Below are 24,836 nucleotides of genomic sequence, written 5' to 3'. Positions count from 1 at the left end.
TTGAAAAAGACTGCTCTGGACGCTATCCCAATCACGTCAGACTTAATAATGCGGGGAGGAAGGTAATAGGGAAACCACTGTCCTATTTTTCCCTGAGTAGCATGGAGAATGCTAAGCGTGGCTCTTATTTTAGTGATGATGATAGAATGGAGATGCTCCGCCTCGCACCATTTCGTATCGATGTCGAGCTAGATTTACCTCACTACTCCGGTAGGAGTCGCTTTAGTCCAGTTAGCTGGAAGCACGCGCAGTCTGACTTTCTCGCTCGCACGCACGCGTTTAGGTCCCGCTTAGGGACGGTACTGAAAAGTATCGGCGTCCAAAGGACGTTATATACGATCTCGACGACCCTATTACTCTAGCCATAGAGGCAGCCAATCAGCTCGCGACATCAAACACTTCAGGATCCCGATACCGACCCCGCCGGCGTGGTCGACGATTTTCCTCAATCAGCGCTTACCGCTATCGACCTACTAGGGTCTATCAATTCTTTCAAATATTTTTCCTCTCAGACGACGCCCTGAGCCGAGGAACGCACCCAACTGGGCACCCTCAGGCCTGTTGACTTAAACGTTGTACCGGGTGAGAACCTTCAGCGCTCCCCATTTGTCCGGCCAAGTAGTTTATGCCATCTGCGGCAAATCTACAATAAGTCACGTCAAAAAAAGCACGTGTTTAGGCGGCAAACGGTAAGAACAAGATTATTATCTGGAGTGTCTAGGCTGTGGTATCTGGTATCGTATCGACCTTCCCAACTTTATACTTAAGTAAACTGCTGCAGCGCTTGTTGCAAAGTTATGGGGAATATTTTCATACAAAGTCTGTAAGTATAAATAATTAATATTATCGACTTGGTATCTTGTTATCATATTTTCTTTCAAGGGTATTAACATTTGAGAATAATATAAGTTTCTTACTTGTATGGGATTTCAAAGCATGATTTTTGTTTTATTTGTCGTGGTACCGTAGATCCATTTAACTAGGATATAGCAATATCCACTATAATTGGAGTGGGTACATTTACAAATCGCCAAAGGACAATATCTAAAAGTGAAAAAATCGGCACACTTTCCGACATTTTCACTTTTCCCATGATATCTTCTACTCAGATCACCTAAATAAAAAAAATCTGCCAATAAAAGCTTTTATCAAGTGTATTTATTTACTACAACAATATCAGATAAGTTTTTGCAATAACCGAACAATCTTTATCAAAAAAGAGATAATTATTAGTTTTATCGTATTGATGTATGATTACTAATATTTATATTAAAGAGTCAAGGACATTGCAATAACATATATCATAGAATAGTACGTATAGAACGGCAACTCTCGGCTCCCCCCCACTAGCGACTGAGCTAGGTTTACCTCACCCACCCTCGGTCTTACTTTAGTCTTCAATTGTCAGTGTTTGTGTACAACCAACAAGGTGTTTTGTATGAAGTGTCCGGGTATATGTAAGTGTGTGCGTATATTTTACACGATACCACAGAATATAAATATTACAAACTATACCTACCTACTGCCCAACCAAAGTATGTTATACAAAGTAGAACTTTTTAATTAGGTAAGTAGTTCTCTGGAGTCAAGCTTCGAATTCATCACAAACGCCGTAAATGAGGCGTGACGCCGTAACTATAATCGAATACGAAAAAGAAACTGTTAAGCATTTTAAAAGTCTTTTCCATAACCTGCGTCGCTTTCTAAAGTCTGAATAATTCAAATCGGCTTTTGAATAATAATTTAATAAAAAATAATAATTATACACTACTACTGGTTACTGGTTGCTATTACTGGTTATTTTTTTTATTTAATTTAATATTTTTTTTTTTTTTTTTTTATAATGAAATACTCCAACAAGATCGTATACAAACAAATAGTAAAGTAGGTATCTTATGGTATTACACGAAGAGCGTCCTAATAATGTTTGTCACATGCAGTAGACAGTATTCTAGCTAAAAGCTTCTATTAATGGCATTCTCTGTCTTTCGTAAGAGTTAGTAAAATGTACATACATACATACATAAACTCACGCCCGTAATCCCTAATGGGGTGGACAGAGCCACAAGTAATCAAAGACAACTTGCAGCCACTGTTGATACGATGTCGTAAGCTGGACATGATGAACTTTATGGTGATAAGGGATCAGCCTATCGCCCATAACATTAGTCCATCGTGTTAGAGGACACAATCCCTCTGTCGGTTTTTACGACATGCCCGGGAAGACAAGCAGCTGAACGTGTTCTATGTTTTTTATTTGCTCCCAGAACAGCATAGAAGCATTAGTAAAATGTACATTATAAGAATGCTCACTTACGTACCTTACTTACAAAATGGATATTAAATAGGCTGGTAATATAGGACTGTACAAAGATATTTATTTACCTTGAGGCGTTTTGTAACCAATTTATTTGTAAACGAGTTTACAAGTAAATTTGTTGTTTTATGTTTCGTAAGTTAAAGAGGGCTATACAGTTCTCCACGTGATAGCAAAAACTTACATACTGTTAATAAATAATCATCTTAATCAAATGGACAATCAAAATTGTATAAGTAGAGACAGTAACCTTTTAGCAGTAATAAAAAACGTACAACCTTGACCCTCAAAGTTATTTTTGGGAAATAAATTAGCTGAAAATTCGACTAAAGAGGGTTGGCAAAATTTTAATCTGACGGGACTGGAATTTTCAATTAGGCGGTAAAAAAAGCTGCTTGAAATAAAAATAGATGATGATTCCAAACGCACCTCGTTTTTTACATTAATGGTTCAGAAATGGACAGTAGATTGATTAAAACTTTTTCATGAACGTGTTATTCATACGTTTTATATCCCTATTTTACCTGCTGAATAAAATATATAACTTGTTTAGTGTTTACTCATTGTAAGATTGTTCAGTAAATACCAGTGAACATATCGAATTACATCGTGATTTACTTACTTATCTACGTTTACGTTATATATGTGATATAATATAACATAAAAAATACTTTACACAATAAAGACATATATTACATATATTATAATATACACACAACTCAAACATACATATTATATAATTACATTTTTTTTACACGACTTTGAGGAAGCGATGCACGTCACTAGTGCGCAGGGTCTGGTGGTCAGGGTGCCTTATTTTTTTTTTCTAAATGATAAGGATGCAAAAGATACTGCTATGGAAAGCAAAAAAATATACCTAACGGTGGAACGTGCCGATTTTCAAGTTCTTTGAAACGGGTTTCACCTCGTTATAAAATTCTCGCTGACGATAAAAAAAAATATCCTATTTTGACGAAGTATTCGCCATAGCGAATACTACAGATCATAATCTGAAATGTTTTTAAAAAGGAACAAATTATATCTCACGAATCCATTGATATTATTAATCGAAAAATAAAACTTTTTCTGGACAGTATCTAGTGTTTGTTGAATTCATTAGCTCTCCTACTTTGTATACGTTTATATTATAAAACTGTTTATAATTTTCAATTATAACTTCCAAGCGTCGTACAAATGAAGCTGTGGTAAGCCAATTAAAATATTTTTTTAATATACTGGTTTTGCACGAATAATTCAGATGTTCCCAACTCTAGCCATGTCAAAGGCTCTTTGGGTGGAAATGGTGGAATATTCCGACAAGAACGCAGGGCCGTAGCGCAAGAATTTCCACGAAACCAGTGTTAATTTAAAAAACATGTTTTGCTGTCTATGTGCATCGAAATATAATTATCTGGTTGAAAAAGAATATTAAACGGTTATAAAATAGTATTATACAACTAATATTTCATTAGTAAATATATCATCATTCATTTATTATTTATTTATAAATATGCATACATCATTACAGTGTAACCTAATGTGTTGGTAAACGCGAAAACAATATATAAACTAATATACAAAATAAACAATGAATAAAAACAGAAAATAAGACTTTACAGGCTGTTAGTGAGTGACATCGTATCGAAAACTCTGAGGGATGATTCAGACCATAATTCTAAAATGATATCATGTAGAATTTTCCGTCGCAAAATTCAAGATTTTTGTGTGATTCTTAATTATTTTCAGTTATATAGTAGAATTTTCCATATCAAAGGCAATAAAATATTATGTATTATTTTGATAAGTAGAAACAGATGGCGTGATGATTTTGATGCCTATTAGAATATTGGTGCAAGTTCGCCGAAGATCCTGTGGTGTGGAAAAATAAAGGAGACACCTTTGCTTGGCAGTAGAACAATAAATACCACAAAATTACTTCAATATTTTTATGCAAGCTAACAACGGAACGACGATTATTTTATTATCCAGGCGACCTTCATGGAAGATTTTTCCGTCTGCCAATATCAACGTTAAGTAAGAATTGATCCTTTCGAGCAAAATCCGATATCTACGATTTTCAATAAACTTGAGTTTTTAATAAAAGCGAGGAACACTTAAGCCCGCGGCTCATAGAACGGAGAGTAGCGGAGCGATTACGGCGCGATATTTTTTGTGACACAGTAAATGAAGCGGAATATCCTAGAATAAATAGGTGTCAAATACTAGAGCCTCCGTGGTCTAGTGGTTAGAGCGTTAGGCTCACGATCTGGAGGTCCGGGTTCGACTCCCGATGGAGACATTATCGAAATTTGTTTGGTAAAGACTTTTCAGGCTTGAATCACCTGATTGTCCAAAAAAAGTAAGATGATTCCGTGCTTCGGAGGGCACGTTAAGCCGTTGGTCCCGGCTATTAGCCGTAAAAACACCTCCACCAACCCGCATTTGAGCAACGTGGTGGAGTATGTATGACTAATTATACTTCTTGTGAAGATAATTTTATTATCAGTTTAACAATTATTTAGACCATGGCTGTGGATATGACAACACGCGCCCGCAGCTGATTATGTGCGGCGAAAGCCTAAGGCTTAAACCCATGTTCAACAATAAACAAATCAATCTGGTGACTCGAAAATTCACTCATAATGGAATTCGTTCAGTCAACCGTAAGGAAAAAATGGAACAGAAAGATTCAATTTCCGATTTATTCACAATAAGCAACGTGAAAGTCTGGAGTTCCCATGGCGACGCCGGTTGAATGGTGAAAGTTATGGATTGTTAAACTTGGAAAGTTTCATAGTTTTGTAGTGTGATGCTTCCTGATACTTGCCAGTATTTTTGTAACGTGACTTATTGTAGATTTGCCGCAGATGGCATTAACTACTTGGCCGGACAAATGGGGAGCGCTGAAGGCTCTCACCCGGTACAACGTTTAAGACATCAGGCCTGAGGGTGCCCAGTTGGACGCGAACCTCGGCTCAGGGCGTCGTCTGAGAGGAAAAAATATTTGAAAGAATTAATCGACCCTATTGGGACGATAGCGATAAGCGCTGATTAAGGGAAGTCGTCGACCACGCCGGCGGGGTCGGTATCAGCGGGTACTTGCCAGTAGATATTCATCTACGATATTCCATTATATTAAAATTTGTTCAATCACAGATATTCTGCTTATATTTTATTTAATTTTAAGAAAATTTATTATAATACGCATTAGTCCAAATTATATTTTTGAATAGGTATGAGAGTGAATGGCATTGAACAAGTACAAGTTACCTAACTTTTCCTATTTTTATTTACTAAAAGTAACTTAATCTAGTTTATAAGACCCCATTGCGGGACAAACGTCCTCCCTAAACCCTCCCTATTTACTTAAATGTAAGGTTGGCTGAAAGAGATCTCTTTTAGAGTTAAGCCCACTTTTTGTTATAAATGTTATCATTGTTTTTGTAATGAAACTAGCGAGTAGCTTGCTGAACTGACATTTATTTTTAATTTTTTTTAGACATAGACAATAGACATAGACAATAGTGTACTTCTATATTTATATATCAGATAGCAACATTAACTATTATTTTAATATATTTAACAATAGTTTTGTCGTTCCTTTTTATGTGTACAATAAAGGTTATTTATAAATAATGCGGATTACCAGAGTGGTCAGGCTATTTGAGGACATTTGGGAACAAAAACTATTGTTAAATCACGTGTATAAAAATACAGCTTACTTATCTGTGACCCTGACAACATCTATGGTAGGGGCAATGTAACGTAGCAAACTACGCCGCGCCGTAGTAAAACGACCTTATTTGACTTTGGTTTTTACCGAAACAACAACAGAGGGATTGTGTCAATTCGGATATTTAAAATTCCACTTGATATCAACTCAGAATCATGGTCTCAATCATACCTCCAAGTTTTCTTTACAATGTTACTATAGCAGATCGGTGGGATCACTCGTCACTATACTGGAGAATAAAGAATAAGAAGAAATGAGGTAAAGAAAGAATAATATTTATATTCATTATTATTCATCTAAGGAGATGATGACCTATGTACCTATATTGCGTGGTCCGTAGTTCCAAAGTTGCCACAAAAGGCTTCCTTATTCAGTTGGGTGCGTATTTTCATTTGATAAAAGTAAACTTGGTTTATATTTAGAATTCCTTTATATACAGTGTGTAATTGAAATTGGATCGCTGGGAGCTCTCTCATGTTCTAATATTTGTTCGTATTACTCCATTTATCTATATTCTGTTTACGGTTAATTCGAATCGGAATCGTAATTGAAAACGAATGTTGAGTTTGATCAACGAATACCTACCTAATGATGTAATTTGAATCCAATTTGTGTTTTGCCAAAATAAAATCTAAATAAATTAATACGTTAATATTTGAGAATCCTAGTTTGAGTACTGAAAGAATAATAGATCGTTTTTTTTTTGACGTGTCTTATTGTAGATTTGCCGCAGATGGCATTAACTAATTGGCCGGACAAATGGGGAGCGCTGAAGGCTCTCACCCGGTACAACGTTTAAGACAACAGGCCAGAGGGTGCCCAGTTGGGCGCGAACCTCGGCTCAGGGCGTCGTCTGGGAGGAAAAATATTTGAAAGAATTAATCCCTAAGAACCCTAGTGGGTCGATAGCGATAAGCGCTGAATGAGGGAAATCGTCGACCACGCCGGCGGGGTCGGTATCGGGCTAGAATAATAGATCAACAGACAAAACTCGATACTTATCCATGTTTTTGTGGATATAGGTAGGTACAATGTTATTTAGAGTTCTAATCTGCACTTAGCGATACTAAACAATGTGACAGTGTAGTTATGGAAATAGTATTAATCTATTTGTCTTCAGACGTTCTGTTATATCCTAATTTAATACTAAAGAATTGCAACATCGACAATATTCATTTTCACAAGGAACTTCAACGTAAACAAATTCATTTTAATAAAACTCTTTTGCATCGATACGATAGTCAGTCAGCCTTTAACCGCGCGCGAATAGAGTCGTCAGAAATCAGAGAATTGCTTCATATAATTCTTTGTACTTTCTATAATAAAGTGTTTTATCGTAGTTAATTAAAAAGTGTTTTTTTAAAAAAGACTGATACCAGCCGCTCCTAACAAAATTGGTGTCAGAAGTGGGATGCTTGAGGAGATTCTAGTCAAGAGAGCCCTCAGCATCTAAAAGAATCCAGGAACGGCACCCCATCAGTCGTGGTCGACGATAAGTCTCATCCCATAGGAGAGCCCGCACCACAGCACCCTACGAAAAACGCATCGTGATCGACGGTCAGTCTCCGCTCTATGCGTGAGCCCGCATCATTATAGAATATTCATCGTGATCGACGGTCAGCCTCCGCTCTGTGCGTGAGCCCGCATCACTACATCATCTGCAACGTGGTCAACAGTATATCTCCGTTTTGTACGTGAGTCTGTATCACATTGATTTAATTCGTCGTGGTCACCATCATCTTTTACCAACTCTGGCTGCACTCACCATTGTCATCATCAAGCTGTACACAGTCTACCTACCCTGAGTGGACACTTGGCGTGATCGTGTATTCCGCCACACACGCATTCTCCTTATCGTGACGGACAGCGAGGCGTCAAATTCGAAACCGAAGCTCCCGCTTTGTGTCTCCGCCGATCATACGCCGCCGCTACCTTCATCACACCGGTGAAATACAATCCACGCTAAGGACTCAATTTCTTATAATGTGTATTAGCATCATTTTAATGTAAGTTATTTTCTTTACATCTTTACATATCTCTATTCTTATCTTTGTTCGAATTCTTTACATCTTTATATCTTATAATCTTTATACTATTTCTTTACAAAATCTTTACAAACATTTTATTTACAAATCTTATACCCTAAAACTTTAACCTAATTTCTTGCAAAACAACGACATAATGTCGACTAAATCAGAGGTTGAGACTCAAAAAGTCAACCTCAACGTCCTAATAAAATTTATTAAACCTTATAACGGAAACAGGGACACATTACCTGCTTTCCTTACAAATTGCGACAGCGCAATATCTCTAGCTACCCCCGATCAGCAGTATATCATCTGCAAATACATCTTATCACAACTTGAGGGCAAGGCACAAATCGTTTGTAGCTTAAAAAAATTTGAAAATTGGAATGAACTCAAACAATTCCTTAAATCGACATTTGGAGAGAAAAAACATTCAAGCCACTTGCTTTACGATCTACAAAATTGCAGACAGGGACATAACGAAACTGTCACGCAATATTCTATCCGACTTGACACGTGCCTAACACGTATACAGGCGGATATCCACTGTTCTTGTACCGACAATACGTTACTCCCTGGTGAGATTGCCGCAATGGAAAAGCTCGCCTTAAACACTTTCTGTATCGGGCTTCACCCTCATCTCGCCACAATCCTAAGATGTCGAGATCCTCAGTCTCTAAAGGAGGCTGTAACTTATGCAATTGACGAAGAAAAATTGTTTAAGTTACCCACAACATCGAACCAAATTTCAAAATCTTGCTCAATATGTAACAAAACTGGTCATTCAGCATCAGTTTGCTACAATCGAAAACGGAATAACTTTCAAAAATCTTATCATGTGCCCCAACCTTCCACCTCTAATTCAAATTCTTCAAATTCTTCCGCGTCAAATCAAAAAATCTGTGCCTATTGCAAAAACATAGGTCATCATATAAATGAATGCCGCAAACGTAACTACTACAATCAAATTCGTGCAAAAGGCAACAATAATAATAACGCGCAAACAAATTCACGTCCTCCACAAAATCCTAAACCCATAAACTATTGTGACGAACAAATTTTCGATGAATCCGAGGACGATGAATCAAAAAACTAAAAAGGATTTCAGTGGCGTGTCGTCTGAAATCCAGTCCCAAAAACGACACGGTAAATACAAAATCTTGTGATGTGCCCAAACAGGTCATCAACGTCTCACATGAGACGAAACATACTAATTCTTATGCTAAATCTTCTACTAAATCTTATAATACTAAATCTTGTCCTAAATCTTATAATGCTAAATCTTCTACTAAATCTTATAATGCTAAATCTTGTCCTAAATCTTATAATACTAAATCTTGTCCTAAATCTTATGATACTAAATCTTGTACTAAATCTTACGATACTAATTCTTATACTAAATCTTATAATACTAAATCTTATGATACTAATTCTTATACTAAATCTTATACTAATTCTTATCCTAAATCTTTTACTACATCTTGTGAAACAAACCTTCAAGACACGAACCCTAGTGTGTCTAAAAAGGATATCAAGGATGTCCCTGTCTATGAGACAAATGTCCTTAATAAAAAAATATCATTGCCACATGCCTTTATAACCACAAGATATTCTAAAAAACCATTGTGTCTCTTAATTGATACTGGCGCAAGTGTCAGCATAATCAAACAATCGAGCCTATCAAAAGTGCCCGAACTTTCTGATGAAATAATCAAACTCAAAGGAATAAACGACAATGATTCTTATTGCGAAACTCTTGGTACTTTCCAAATGGAATTTAACCTATATGACTCTATCTTATCTTACAAATTCCACGTCATCAATGACGCAATAAATCTTGCAACTGATGGTATAATCGGTTCAGATTTCTTACATTTCTTTAAAACAAACATCGATTATAGCACAAAATCAATGTCCTTAAATGAGCATAAAATACAAATTCATTATACTGCTCCCAAATATATAATACCAGCTCGTTCCGAGACTGTAATCGAATGCATCGTGTCAAATGACAAGTCCGAGTTGAATAAACTCAAGGAAGCACTCGTACTAGATCACACTATATCCGAAGGTGTCTTTCTAGCCAATTGTATTGTCTCTTTAAAACGCAATAACAGAGTAAATGTATCTGTTCTTAATACGACAGATTCGCCTGTCGAAGTAAAAAACTTTAAAGTTCGCTTGACTCAAATTGACTTTGATGAATTCCACAAAAACTCATCTCAAGACGAACAAAATATCTTTAATATGTCTTCAACATCGTCAAATCGCATAAATCGCGTTCTTGATCTCATAAGACATTCTCATCTAAACGAAGAAGAGAAAAAATCTCTTTTCGATTGTTGTTCCCAATACACTGATATCTTTTATCTTGAAGGCGACCCCCTGAGTCACACTAATGCTCTACAACATTCCATTAGTACTGGGAATAATCCGCCTATCTATGTGAAACCCTATCGCTTCCCGGAGTGTCACAAAAATGAAGTGGACACTCAAATTAAAAAGATGCTTGATCAAAATATTATTAAACCTTCTATTTCTCCTTGGAATGCCCCTGTGTGGGTCGTACCTAAAAAAATGGACGCGTCAGGAAAACAAAAATGGCGTATAGTGATTGACTATAGACGCCTTAATGACGTCACTGTTTCGGAAGTGTACCCTATCCCTTTAATCACTGATATCCTTGATCAACTGGGACACTCCAAATATTTTAGCACCCTTGACTTAGTATCAGGTTTCCATCAGATCTGTCTTAGTCCTGACGACGCACAAAAAACAGGCTTTACCGTAGTGAACACAAGTGGTTCTGCAGGTCACTACGAATTTACTAGGATGCCCTTTGGTCTTAAAAATGCCCCTAGTACTTTTCAACGTCTCATGAACACTGTCCTTTCAGGTCTTCAAGGCCTACATTGCTATGTCTATCTCGATGACTGTATTATATACAGTTCCGATCTCTCTTCTCACATCGAGAAACTTAAAATGGTATTTAATAGATTCCGAGAATTTAATCTCAAACTTCAACCCGATAAGTGCGAATTTCTTCGACGTGAAGTCACTTATCTCGGACACATAATCACCGACAAAGGTGTATCTCCGAATCCGGACAAAGTCAAAGCTGTCCGCGAATTTCCAATTCCTAAAAATCCTAAAGACATTAAATCTTTCTTAGGTCTAGTCGGTTATTACCGTCGCTTTATTGAAAACTTTTCAAAAATTACCAAACCTCTTACATCCTTACTAAAAAAGGATACCACATTTCATTGGTCCGTAGAACAAGACCAAGCTTTCAATGTCTTAAAAGATAAATTAACTTCCGCTCCACTATTACAGTACCCCGACTTTTCCCAACCTTTTATCGTCACCACTGACGCAAGCAATTATGCAACCGGTGCTGTATTATCGCAAGGATCTATTGGCAAAGATAAACCTATTGCCTATGCCTCTCGAACTCTTAATAAACAAGAAGGGAATTATTCTACCACCGAAAAAGAACTACTAGCTATTCTTTTTGCGGTAAAAACATTTCGTCCTTACCTCTATGGTAACAAATTCAAAATCGTAACTGATCACCGGCCCTTGGTTTGGCTTTTCAACGTCAAGGACCCCGGAAGCAGATTAATTCGTTGGCGCCTCAAACTAGAGGAATACGATTACGAAATTGTATACAAACAAGGCAAACTCAACTCAAACGCCGATGCCTTATCTCGAATCCCAATTCTTGCTATAAATAATGACTCTCTCAACAATCTTTCTTTTGAGGTCTATTTTAAAAAGCGTTTTACTAATTCTTTACCAGATCCAAATACGCATATCGAAGAACATTCACAACCCTTACATCTTTCTAAATACAACTCAATCGCCTGTCCAGTATCTCTTGATTTTGATAATTCTATGCCACATTGTGAAGAATTCTTATCGCAGGTAAATGACACCGCGACCTTACTCGCAGCTGAGCGATCACCGTGTACTGTACAATCAGTCACAATTAATAATAAAATCGTATACTTCTTATTCACAAAAGTCAACCACTTCGATGAGACAACTTATAGATCTATCTATGATCTTCTAATGAAACTTAGAGATGAAATCTTAACCCAAAATCCAACTTTGACGGACTTAGCTATATCAGACTTTACTGATCCCTTTTCTAAACTCGTGTATACAAAAATCTACCTAATGATATCTCATATCTTTCATAACACTAATATAAAAATTCATATTTACAAAAACCAAATTATTTATCCTACTCCAGCTGAAGTTCCTAAAATTCTTAAGGAAAATCACGATTCTCCTGTAGCCGGACACCCCGGAATCAAAAGAATGTACAATCGTATAAAAGAATCTTATTACTGGAAGAGCATGCGTGCAGATATTGAACGATACGTCAAAAGCTGTAAGCTCTGTCAAGTAAATAAACCTTTACGTGCTTGTAATAAAGCTCCAATGGAAATAACATCCACAAGTACCAAACCCTTTGAACGTCTTGCATTAGATATTGTTGGTACTTTACCCGAAGCAGGTTTCCAAAGATTTAAATTCATTTTAACTCTTCAGGATGATCTCACTAAATTCTCTTGTGTCTATCCTATGATCTCGTCCACAAGTGACGAAGTAGCCCGAAATCTAGTTCATTTTATGTCCTTATTTGGAACGCCTAAAATGATTCTAACTGATCTTGGCACTTGTTTTACTTCGGATCTTTTCAAACAAGTCACTGAAATCTTCAAAATCAAACCTTTATTTTCTACCCCGTATCATCCCCAAACAAATGGCGCACTTGAACGAAGCCATGCTACTCTTAAAGAATATTTAAAATCTTTCGTAAATGACAATCAAAACGATTGGCACTGTTACCTAGCCACAGCAGTGTTAGCGTACAATACAACCCCTCATAGTACTACACAGTACACCCCATTCGAACTTCTTTATGGTCATAAACCAACATTACCAAGTTCTCTTTATGAAACTAATAATAGCACTACTTATCATGAGTATATACGTGCTCTTCTCTATAGAATGAAAGTTAGTAGAGAAAAAGCTTTACAATTCATACAACAAAGTAAGGAAACGTCAAAACAAAATTATGACAATAATACGAGAAACATAATTTACAAAACCGGTGATATGGTATATTTAAAACACCATCATCGACTTCGAAAAGCACTTTCCCCGATTTGGAAAGGCCCTTATAAAATAATAAAAGTTCATAATAAACATAATGTGACTCTTCAAATAAATCGTAAACATGTCAAATATCATACTAATCTCATAAAACCAGCGCATTCTTAACATAACTTTAAATTCTTTCAGGTTATTATGTCATGGAGCACTCGCCGAATCGCAAGTCACTCCAATTATACACAGTCCTGGTCTTTATTTTGACCCTACGACGAATATTTATTTCTATAATGATTATTGGAAAGTAGTAACTCATGTCGATATTCACTCGATAGAACCTCATCTTAACAATATAGACAAACTCATCGTACAAACTTCTCTTCTCTGTACAAAAATCCAACATGAAGATTACTCAAACTGTAAGGATATCTTCAGTCCTATAGAAGTCTTATTAGAATCGAACTACGTCAAAAGTCATTCTCTGTCTCATATTATCTCTCAAGATGTTCCATCTCGCTTCAAAAGGTCACTCGAATTTGGAGGCGAAATACTTAAATTTTTCTTTGGCACTCTCGACGCTGATGATGCGCGAAAATACGATTCCGCCATTAACTCGTTTCAAAATAATGAACATGAAATCTTCAATCTCATGAAAGAAAATATTCATGTAGTTAAATCATCAATAACTTCTTTTAACTCAACTATTAGTAAATTGAATCAAAACGAATTAAAATTAAACTCGCAAATTGACAAACTAAACGAAATCTTATCTTCCACTGCAAGAAGTAATAATAATCTAATTTATATTTCACGACTTAACATTTTTATAAACATTATTGAAGGATCGTTATTGACTATTTCTAATTTCTTAGACTCTATCATTAATGCAATTTTATTTGCGAAGGTAAATGTATTACACCCTTCTATTTTAAGTCCTACTAATCTTTTTAATGAACTGTCTAAACGAAGCAGTTCTGTAGATAATAAACTGGACTTCCCAGTTCCTTTAAACTTAGATAATATACATACCCTTATGGATGTATCTAAACTAATCTCTTATTATTATAATAATAAAATAATTTTTATTATACAAATTCCTCTTATATCTCCTATTAAGTATGTTGTTTATAAAACGATTCCATTGCCAACTCCTCATGAAAAAACAAATCCTAATACTTTTGCTCTAATTACCCCTACTAAATCTTATATTGCGTTAACAGATGATAGATCACATTACTCTTTATTAGATAACATGCAACAATGCTCTGTGTTAAATAATGAATATTCTATTTGCCCATTAGAAAACATATTCTCTAGTGTTACAAATCCATGTTGTGAAACTAAGCTATTAACGGAAGTAACCTTATCTCTTCCTGATGAATGTAATTCTAAAATGTTATATGGTCTTATTGATATATGGCAAAAACTTAAAAATAATAGATGGATATTTGTTCAATCTAAAACTAGCAAATTAACTTTGAAGTGTAATAACGAAATGAAGGATTATTCTATTTCTGGAACCGGTATCTTAACTCTAGAAGAAAATTGTATTGGTTTTTCTAAGACTATACGGTTAGAACCGTCCACTGTAACCAACATAGCTATCAATAATTATTTTAATATTGATTTTGACATCATTCAAGATGATTGTTGTAAAAAGGATAATGTAAACAAGTCGATTCCTCTTTTATCTCCTTTAACTCTTAGTAATATTGACTTAGATTCTTTAAAACATTCATACAAACAACTTGACGATCTTGAACGTGACATCCACAGGATAAAAAACGAATCGTACTTTACTAAATATGCACATTATTATTCTTCATTCTCTATTTTTTGTATTTGTCTTATATTCCTTTACTTTGGTTACAAACTATATAACTATTGTTATAAAAACTATAAAAATCATAATTCAAACTGTTGTATACAGATCTTTAATCAATGTACTACCACTCGCAAGAAGATGGTTGGATCTAATGTTACGAATTCCATTGAACTGAATGAAATTTCGGAAGCTTCAATTGAACCCGTTTATGGGACAATAAACAAAACAAACACGTATAAAAGGAATATTGATAATAATTGAACTTAACTTACTTAGCTTATTCTAATTCTTAATCGTTTAATCTTATCTTAAAATGTTTCTATTTCTTATACTAATGTACTTTAGTTCCTAGCTTATACTATTCCTTAATTGTTTAATTCTTTTGTTTAAAATGTTCTTACTTAAGACTATCTTTCTTATAACGTTTATCTTAAATCTTATAATCTTATATTTTATAATCTTAAATCTTATACTTTACATTGTTACAAGCAAATCTCTGTCTTTTTGATAACGTCGTACTTTTTCTTAACTTCGCTTCATCTCTTTACCATAAAGCTCAGTTTTAAGGGGGGAGATGTTATATCCTAATTTAATACTAAAGAATTGCAACATCGACAATATTCATTTTCACAAGGAACTTCAACGTAAACAAATTCATTTTAATAAAACTCTTTTGCATCGATACGATAGTCAGTCAGCCTTTAACCGCGCGCGAATAGAGTCGTCAGAAATCAGAGAATTGCTTCATATAATTCTTTGTACTTTCTATAATAAAGTGTTTTATCGTAGTTAATTAAAAAGTGTTTTTTTAAAAAAGACTGATACCAGCCGCTCCTAACAGTTCGTTTATAATAAGGATGTCTTTACGGGCAAAATTTCAGATATAGAACACTGTAATACACTCGATGTATTATTATGATGATCATGCCTAGAGAGTAGTCCTAACTCTACCAAACACCTCAATGGCTTACAGACAATATTAAGAAACACATAATAACGGGTTCTTACTGCGTTTAAAATAGGGATATGAGACTCCCGATATTTCGACACTGTTTCGGGAGTCTCATATCCCTACTTTAAACGCAGTAAGAACCCATTATTATGTGTTTTAATTATGATAATAAACGCATAAACTTAAACAATGAATATTAAGATATGTATTAAATCATTAGGTACTGTTTTTGTAATAGGTACCGTTTAAAATAAGTCGCTACTTTTTATATTATTGTGACATTTTAACAATATAACCGAAATATAAATTAAGGTCTTATTCATAAATTATTAATATTACGCATGAATTCAAACAAATCATGTTCACCTTGTAATCACCAAATCACAGAATATTAGAGCTTCTTTGTTGCAAAATAATGCAAATATCTTCTTACTGGACCGCGTTGGAGCGATCTGATCGAGTATAAAACGCCGGACGCTTGTTTGATAACCACAGTTACACATCGTCTGTTAACTTTGACACACTCAACATGGTGAGTGAGCAACGCTTAGCACTACAACCGACCATTGGTTTCAGAAATATACTTTCTATTATTATTAGATCTTCATTTTGCTTTAGGCAAAGTTTGAATGCAGTCAAGCATGTGAACTATTGCGTCACGCAGCGCTCTGACCGCAAGTTCAAGGATATCTGACCAATCACTTTCGATTATTAGACAATCGCGACGCGTTTGCCATTTTTTATTGGATTAAAAAAGCTTTTTCCTTTTAAGATCAATTCCGTGAATGTGTCAGAATAAGGCCGGTTGCACTTTGAAGTATCTTTTGTGATCAGTGCATCGAGGTACGAACACGCAGGAAGAATCTCAACCTTCCATACAATGATTGGTCGTTGTAGAGCAGTAACGTATTCGTACATATATATACCCACGAGTCGAAGTCCTACGAAAACCCATACTAAGTTAGACCAGCCAAAGTCTTCTGGAAACGTGATCCGACCAACACTTTCCTACGCCTAGGTAACGAAAACCTCTTTTCTGTTTTAGAAATCCTTCGTAGCTGTCCTTGCCCTGATCGCGGTTGTGTCCGCCGATGTGTCCCACCTCCGCAGACAGTCCGGCGGTCCGGACGCGGACGCCCAGGTGCTCCGACAGGACGCCGACGTCCGTCCTGATGGATACCAATACGCATACGAGACCAGCAACGGCATCGCCGCCCAGGAAGCCGGACAACTGAAGAACGTTGGCCGCGTAAGTACACGTTTCCTCCTTTCGTTTTGTACTCAGTAAGCATCGTAAATGCGAAGAGTATTAGGAAACTTTATATAAAAAAAACTTTTTTATTATAGGGTTCCGAACCCCTCAAAAGCATAAACGGAACCCTTATAGGATCACTTTGTTGTTCGTCATGTTGGTACATAAGAACAAGTATTATTTTGTAAATAATTTGAGTTTTTATACCACTTGCCCGTGCTTAGGGAAACTCACAAAGAGAAAAAATAATTTTAGTTACTATTATGTAACTACCCTACACGCCTATATATTAAATGAAAAAAAAAACACATTAAACAATTCCATCACGTAATTAATCAGTTCAGGATATAAATATTGGTAGGTTATATTAAAAAATTATAAATCAATATTGTAGGTACCTATTATAAACTCAAAGTTAGTATCGTATGACATTTAACAAGATACGAATATGTAAATTAATTGTAATTTAGACCATGAATTTCAAGTAAGGTGGATTAGGAATCTTCCATTTACTTGACCATATATACGTTTTAAATTATTGCGATTTACAAACATTCTCTTGTGGCCGTGGCCTGTTACAACACGATCAAAATGTCGATTTAATAATAATGAATATAAATATTTATACGTATCCATTTAATTTGTATTAAATTATAACTTATCCTTCTTTATCGTATATTTCCATTAATACAATATCAAAAGGTTGATTGCTGTAAAATTTCCCTTTTAAGTTGGATGCGATAAATTAGGTCATCGTTTTTTATTAAATAGAAAAAAGTCTTTGGTTAAAACACATTTTCTGGTTTGACGTTTTAAGCGGATTGCATGACTATTCACGCGTTATTTTTTATTAAAATATACTTTAATAAATAAATTTATTTTTATTTATCATCATGAATCATGTTAATCAAATCTGAACCTTAACGTTTTTAGACACTCAAATGTATAATTCTTAGGAACATTATCTTCGTGGTTGTAACGTGATGGGTTATTCTGTCGACAGGAGGACGAAGCTCTCTCGGTTCAGGGCTCCAACCAGTGGACGGCTCCTGACGGCACCCCCATCCAGCTGACCTACGTCGCCGACGAGAACGGATACCAGCCCCAGGTACACTTATAATAAATCATATTCCAATTCTCTTCTATCTGTGGGTTGTGAGGTGGATTACCAACCCCATCAAGCCTAGTGTCAGGTTTACTATTGAGCCGCTAAAGGCCCCTGACATGGTTCATGTAACGACTACTTACTAACATCAGTAAGTAGTAACCGGGACCAACAGCTTAACATATCCGAAGCACTGATCATCTTACTTTCGGACAATCAGGAAAAAGAAATATTGGAATATTCCGATGAATATTATGTATTTATACGCAGCATTCCGCGCAATGACATTTCTTTAGTAACAGATTCGAAGAAAGGTTATGATAAAAATAAACAGCAGATAAACGACAGTGTTATAAATGCCTGAAATTATCACGTTGTAAAGATAAAGGAAGTCGTACCTTGGCCTAATAAAAAGCTGAGTGAAGTTAATAGTTAGTGGTACTTAGTTCATTTTGCGATGGATGGATCTCTGACTGACGACTCCATATAGATACCCTAAGCTCATGTGATGTGACGAGTACAGGCGGGTAGATAGATTACGCGGTTAATATAATTTCTAGATCGGCACTTATTATTATTTTTGTTGCAGGGTGCCCATCTGCCCACTCCCCCCGCTCCTCAGGCCATCCCAGAGTACATCCAGAGGGCTATCGCCTACAACGAGGCCCACCCTGAACAACCCGCTGCCCCCAGCTTCGGAGCTCAGAGGAGATTCTAATTTAAAAATTAATAGCAGAATAAAAATATAACTCTTTTCTCTAGTCGTTACTGAGAGCTAACTCATCGAAACGTCAAAGCCACGTCGTCGGCAACGTCGCCAAAAAATTAATATTAAAATGGCGTCGCCAAGTGAATTAGTTTGCCACACATTTCAAGTTACATTTTTAGCGACGTGTGGTGACGTGACCATTGCGTCTCGGTGAGTTATGGCCCTTAATTACATTCGAAGAATTAAAGAAGTACAAACAATTTTGTTGTTTTCTTTTCTAAAGTAACGCTCTTCTTCTAACAAAGTATTAGTGAATCTACAATAAATCAGGTCGAAACAAATATTCATGCAGGTTGTAAGGTAGTGATCGATTTCTCTATCCCTAGTATCATGACATAGTTTCACTATAATTTTACTCCATTACCCTATTTTTTATATATAATTCGTATTATTACTCCAATAAGCGATGTTGTTTGTAACATCACAATATGTACACTAGTACATCCCTAAAAATAACCAATAACGTCATATAAAGGTTTCTATTATATAGGTTTTCTTATTTAAGTTTCCGTGATTTCATTTATTTTATTGAACCGTATTGTTTATTTTGAAGATTGAAATCCAGATTGCGGTACAAAGAAAATCTTTACCAAATAATATTATATGAACTAATATAATTGACTTTGGTTAAGGGTTTTCCCTACGGATAGAAAGTACAAAATGAAATGGTAAGGGAACAAACCGATGCCTGTCAATTTAAGATAAGCAGAACCTTAATTTGTGTGCAATAAAGTGTTTTTTTATTATTATTAAACAGGATAAATGAAAAAGTACACGATTACCATTTTACATTTTACAATTGCTTCAATGCGCGGTACGAGTTAGATTATGTCAAAGTACAGTAAGTCAGTGTTGTAACGTTCACTAGCATAGTGATGTATCAGTTGAGGTTAGGCCGATCGATTCTGTTCTATCTAAAAGTCTTCTTCTATCGTGTGGGCTGTGAGGTGGATGACCAACCTCATCAACCCTGGTGTCAGGGTTACTATTGAGCCGCCTAAAGCCCCTGGCATGACTCATGTAACGACTACGCGCTAACGACAGTGAGTAGTAACCGAGACCAACGGCTTAACGTGCATCTTACTTAAGGACAATCTTAACCAAATGATCACAAAGATTAGCATTTTATAATTTATCTTTGACCCAGTCAAATACCCAATTAACACTTAAACTAAACCTTAATAAGCCCACTTCGAATCGTACCTGATGCAAGTGTACCCATAATGCTGGCTCCGCGTTGAACAGCCAGCGATCACAAAGTGATTTTGTGATATGTCCTCATCGGGATTCGAACCCGGGCTCGCTGGATTGTGAACCCAATGCTCAACCATTGGACCACAGAGACTGTTCTAAATTTAACAGAACTTACCTAGCAGAGTCCTCGGTTGCAGAGTAACACAGCCGGTGTGGATGTACTCGATGAGTTGACGGAACACGTCGGGTTCAAACTCCTCGATGATTAGGGTCTGATGCTGCTGAGACGACGGCTGTTGATGAACAACTTCAATGAGGTTTTGAAGTCAGTTGGAGTTGAAGCGAGATAGTGTAACAGTATAGTGCAGTTTTGAAGTCGTGAATTAAGTTGGTGGTAAAAGAAATTCGGTGTTGTAGTTGAAATGAGACTTTCCAGGCTCCGTTCCTCAAAAACAGTACAGATGGTGCTGTAAATATTTTTCTTCGTTTAACCTTTTAACTTCATGGATAACTGACAATTATGCATCTTTTATCTTTGTTTTTGGGTATGAATAATGACCCTTGGTATTACACCCAGGTACAATAACATCTTCCATTAATATTCTGATCAATATAAATAGATGCTATATAGGTACCTATGACAAACTATGGCAAACGGATGATAACTTACGAGGGCGCACAACTTTTTAACAACTTACCTTCACATATAAAAAATATCGAATCTTTAAATGATTCTAAACGTAAATTAGCTCAATATATTATAATTAAATATCAACCATAACTTGTTTTTGGAGGGATCGTGATGGGAATGTAATTTAATGTGAAATAAATTAAGTATGGTGAGTTGTGAAGTTAACTGTGAATTTTCTGTACGAGCGAACATTAGTATTTATTTTATTGTAATCTGTTCTCATGTAAGTGACTTATTTCATGTCTTAATGAATAAAGAATCTTTGAACCTGTACCTAGTAACATAATTCTATATATAATGTGATCCAAATATCAAGCAACAATTATTTTTATATATGCGTCTGCCATTGCATTGTATTTTTGAATAATTATGTACCCGGGTAATTAAAAAATAATGAGATATTTATCTCGTTAAATTTCAACAGCGCCATCTATATATTATTTTTGGGAAACGTAGCCTGGAAAATCTCTCATTCAAAAAATAAGATTGCAATTATTAATAAGAGAAAGATTGAAGATTATGTATTGTGTTTTTATTAAGTATGTATAATTACTTTCATTCTCCTTTCAGTTTATGTTTGCGACCGTATTTTGTTCAGAATCAATATACCTAAAAGTAATTTGAAAGCGTTTTAAATTATCGTAACGTACTCGTAACATGTAGCAACTACGTCGTAGCATGAGGAGTGTACAAATAAAAAAAAAACATTATACCTATTTTGAGTTCGTATAAACAAATGCCATCTTTTTACGAAAAAATATTTAATAATATTCGTTCTAATTACAACATAGTACTTTTCCTTCACTCTCATTGCGTAAAGTACATCCCAACTTGAATGGATTCTGAAGCTTCCTGTTTTGCATAAACCAGTTTACATGTTAAACGGCTGATAAAGTCTGCACCGTGGTGCGGGAACATGACAACTTGACAAGAGAATTTTAGACTTCAATGATTACGTTTTTTTAATGTAAAGTAAATAGTGGGATTGGGGCTTTATTTTAAAATACATTTTTTTTCCTATTTCGAGCCACTTGCGATCGGTCGTGCGGCCATAAACAGGTGTTTTAATACAATATAAATGTAAAATAAAGTATAAATAAGTAATAATGATTTGAAAATTGACAACTCAATAGAATACAAAGATAAAAGAATTAAAACACATAATAACGGGTTCTTACCGCGTTTAAAATGGCGATATGAGACTCTCGATATTTCGACAAGTGCCATGATTACGGGATGACTGATGAGATTGGAGTGGAGTAGGTAGATCCATAATTTTCCCGTTATTATGTGTTTTAAATATGATAATAACCGCGTAAACTTAAAACAAGATAAAATAATGATTTAACACGCGAAGTAACTTGAATTCAAGTTCGTAACAGACGAATTAATATAATTTTAGTGATTCACTCTTAAATAATGGAAATCTATGGACAGATACATGCCAGTGTGGTTGTGTATTTGTGTTTAGAGATTATGTTATAATGAATTACGGTTTAATATAGGTAAAAAATATGTAATAAAGACATCAATTTGACAACATCGATAAAGAACTTACCATTTGCTGCGATAAAAATAAAAGTGTTGACAAACCAAACCGAGTTTCATGCAACATTTAAACATAGAACACCAGGACGAAACCCTAAGGAACTTGAAAATAAACAGAATTTGCTTCAAACCAGACCTATCTACAAGTGTGTTAAAAAGTGAAAAGTTCTTTACATGAACACCGAATTAAAAACCGATGAAAAAAAATATCGCGTCAATTTTGATTTTACCTCTTGTATTGGAGCCAATTGCTGGGCGAAAGTCGATCTCTGTAGTAAACAGTAAAGAATGTATCATTTCCCATGCTGACCTGATTCCATTCTAATGCCTCTCGAGTCATTACAACAACGTCAAAGCTTTACCTTTTACTTTTTGATGGAATATATTATTATTGGTAAGTATATTTTTCTTATATAACATGCGAGAAGAGTTGAATAATGAGGTCCTTTGACAAAGGGAGCGAGCGTTTGCAGTCTCACGGTAAAGAATTCTCTAGAAGAGCTAAGTTGGCCGGATTCGTTGGTCGTTAGAACTGGCGTATGACGTCATACTAAATTCAATCAAAGTGAGGTCATCCGTAAAAAACGAAATACTGGCTATCCCAAAGGGACCTTCTATTTGAATATGTCCTGGTTGCAAAGAGTAATCTTGAAGTAAAAACAATACTCAAAGAAATAATTCTTTCGAGGATTTCCAGGCAATAGTGGCACTCATTATAAGCTTGTCGTTATAACTTCAGCTAGAATATTTTGTTCTTTGAAGGCAAGACTTCTTAATTTTAACTATCGGCTCCTACAACAAGGCAAAGCATTTCATATTACTGTATAGGTCTTTAACAATTCAATGTTTTAATTATGGGACCTTCGCTCGCGTCGGTGTTTTGGAGCATTCGGGTCGAAATAGGTACTCGTACATATCTAATCTGTCTAAACCGAACATTCCAAACACAAGTCGAATAAACCAATTACGCCGAATTCAGTTCGTTATTACATTCTACAAAATGGTATGCCAATTTGTGGTAACTGCGAACGACATTTCTCATATATAGGATTATTTCTGTGATGTGGATGTGGGACATTGAACATTCCTTAACAAACTTGCACGGTTGGGTTGTAAGGGACTAACCTGTTGTGCGGCGTTCTGAAGGTTGAGAAGGGGTTCCGAAGATCTTTTCAGGAAAAGGCGAAGTTTATTCTCTCTTGGGGCAGGTTCTTTCTTCCTTTGAGGACTAGGGGCCTGGTAGAGCATCTTTTGGAACACCCTGTTGGCAAAATTATTGAGTTAAGTATAGTGTTAATCACTATGTATGTATGTAAAAAATGTTGTAACTAATTAATTCATTACTCTGAGGGGACTCTGGTACTTTAAATATAAAAATGTAAGTTTACTTTATTTACATTTCAGCTGAAATTAAATAAAAATAAATTTGAAGTCATAAAATAATAAGTATTCCTTTGTGGGTACGTAATAGGCCAACAATGACAACCTTGTCAAATTAAACATTTTTTCGAATGAATACAAGACGGTGATGTCATCAAGAAACGTATCTAAAAGTCGTACTCATTGTTACATAACATAAAGTCAGAGTATATTTCACACTATTGTGACAAATAAAAAAAATAATTAATGAAATTGTTCAACATCGTAGACTGGCATCTATTTCTAGATAAGCATTTTATAATTTATCTTTCTCAGTCTATATGACTAGCAGCTGCAATAAGCCTTTACCATGGACTATTCAATATGAGGGGTTAAAATGGCCGCATCGAAGCAATTCATCTAAGAAAACAATATTTCAGTTTGACATTTGCGCATATAAAATTAAGTGCGCAATGCAAACAACTGTCAAATAGCAACAATGCTTTCTTAGATGAATTGATTCGACGACGTGGCCATTTTAACCCCCCTGTTATGTTCTTTGATAAGTACGGCCACGAGTACTAATAATTATGTATACACTTTGAAACCATGTCATATTAATTTTATTGACAAATTAAACCGTAAGTTTTATTAAATGTCAAATATTATGATAGTGCGACAGGATTCCAAAGTGGGTACATGAAATTGCTTATGACTGTACCTAAGTATGTTGCATCAACACAGAATAGATATTTATTCAACAATACACTATTTAATATTTATAACAAAGTAGCAAGGCAAGCAAGTACTTTTTCTTTCATGGTTGGTTACCTACCAAGTTTTTATTTCTAACAGTAAAATTCTACAGGTAAGGACCTGTAAATGGCTGTTTTATATTGTTAGCTGTTGTTCTTCCATTGCAAATATTATAATAATAAATAAA

At 35.3% G+C, this 24,836-nt stretch overlaps 2 protein-coding genes across 7 annotated transcripts in view; one reads left to right on the top strand and one right to left on the bottom strand.

The window, feature by feature from the left end:
- Positions 1-19,255, top strand: part of LOC126371906 (uncharacterized) — a 254,081-nt gene extending 234,826 nt beyond the window's left edge. For all 3 annotated transcript variants that reach the window (XM_050017344.1, XM_050017345.1, XM_050017343.1), the window contains exons 8-10: positions 17,021-17,224; positions 18,231-18,335; positions 18,922-19,255. In XM_050017344.1, coding sequence (XP_049873301.1) covers positions 17,021-17,224; positions 18,231-18,335; positions 18,922-19,050 — 438 coding nt within the window. In that variant the 3' untranslated portion in view covers positions 19,051-19,255. The remainder of the gene's footprint in view (positions 1-17,020; positions 17,225-18,230; positions 18,336-18,921) is intronic.
- Positions 1-24,836, bottom strand: part of LOC126371908 (serine-enriched protein) — a 49,392-nt gene that overhangs the window by 9,549 nt on the left and 15,007 nt on the right. For 3 of the 4 annotated variants that reach the window (XM_050017354.1, XM_050017352.1, XM_050017355.1), the window contains exons 3-5: positions 23,660-23,795; positions 22,765-22,803; positions 20,471-20,588 (exon numbers count right to left, since the gene is read on the bottom strand). In XM_050017354.1, coding sequence (XP_049873311.1) covers positions 20,471-20,588; positions 22,765-22,803; positions 23,660-23,795 — 293 coding nt within the window. The remainder of the gene's footprint in view (positions 1-20,470; positions 20,589-22,764; positions 22,804-23,659; positions 23,796-24,836) is intronic. The other variant, XM_050017353.1, reaches the window with a different exon arrangement.

This window comes from Pectinophora gossypiella, chromosome 13 (assembly GCF_024362695.1).
Source record: "Pectinophora gossypiella chromosome 13, ilPecGoss1.1, whole genome shotgun sequence".
Taxonomy (NCBI): Eukaryota; Metazoa; Arthropoda; class Insecta; order Lepidoptera; family Gelechiidae; genus Pectinophora; species Pectinophora gossypiella.
Note: the sequence above shows the minus strand (reverse complement) of the source record. Positions and strands in the feature narration are given on the sequence as shown.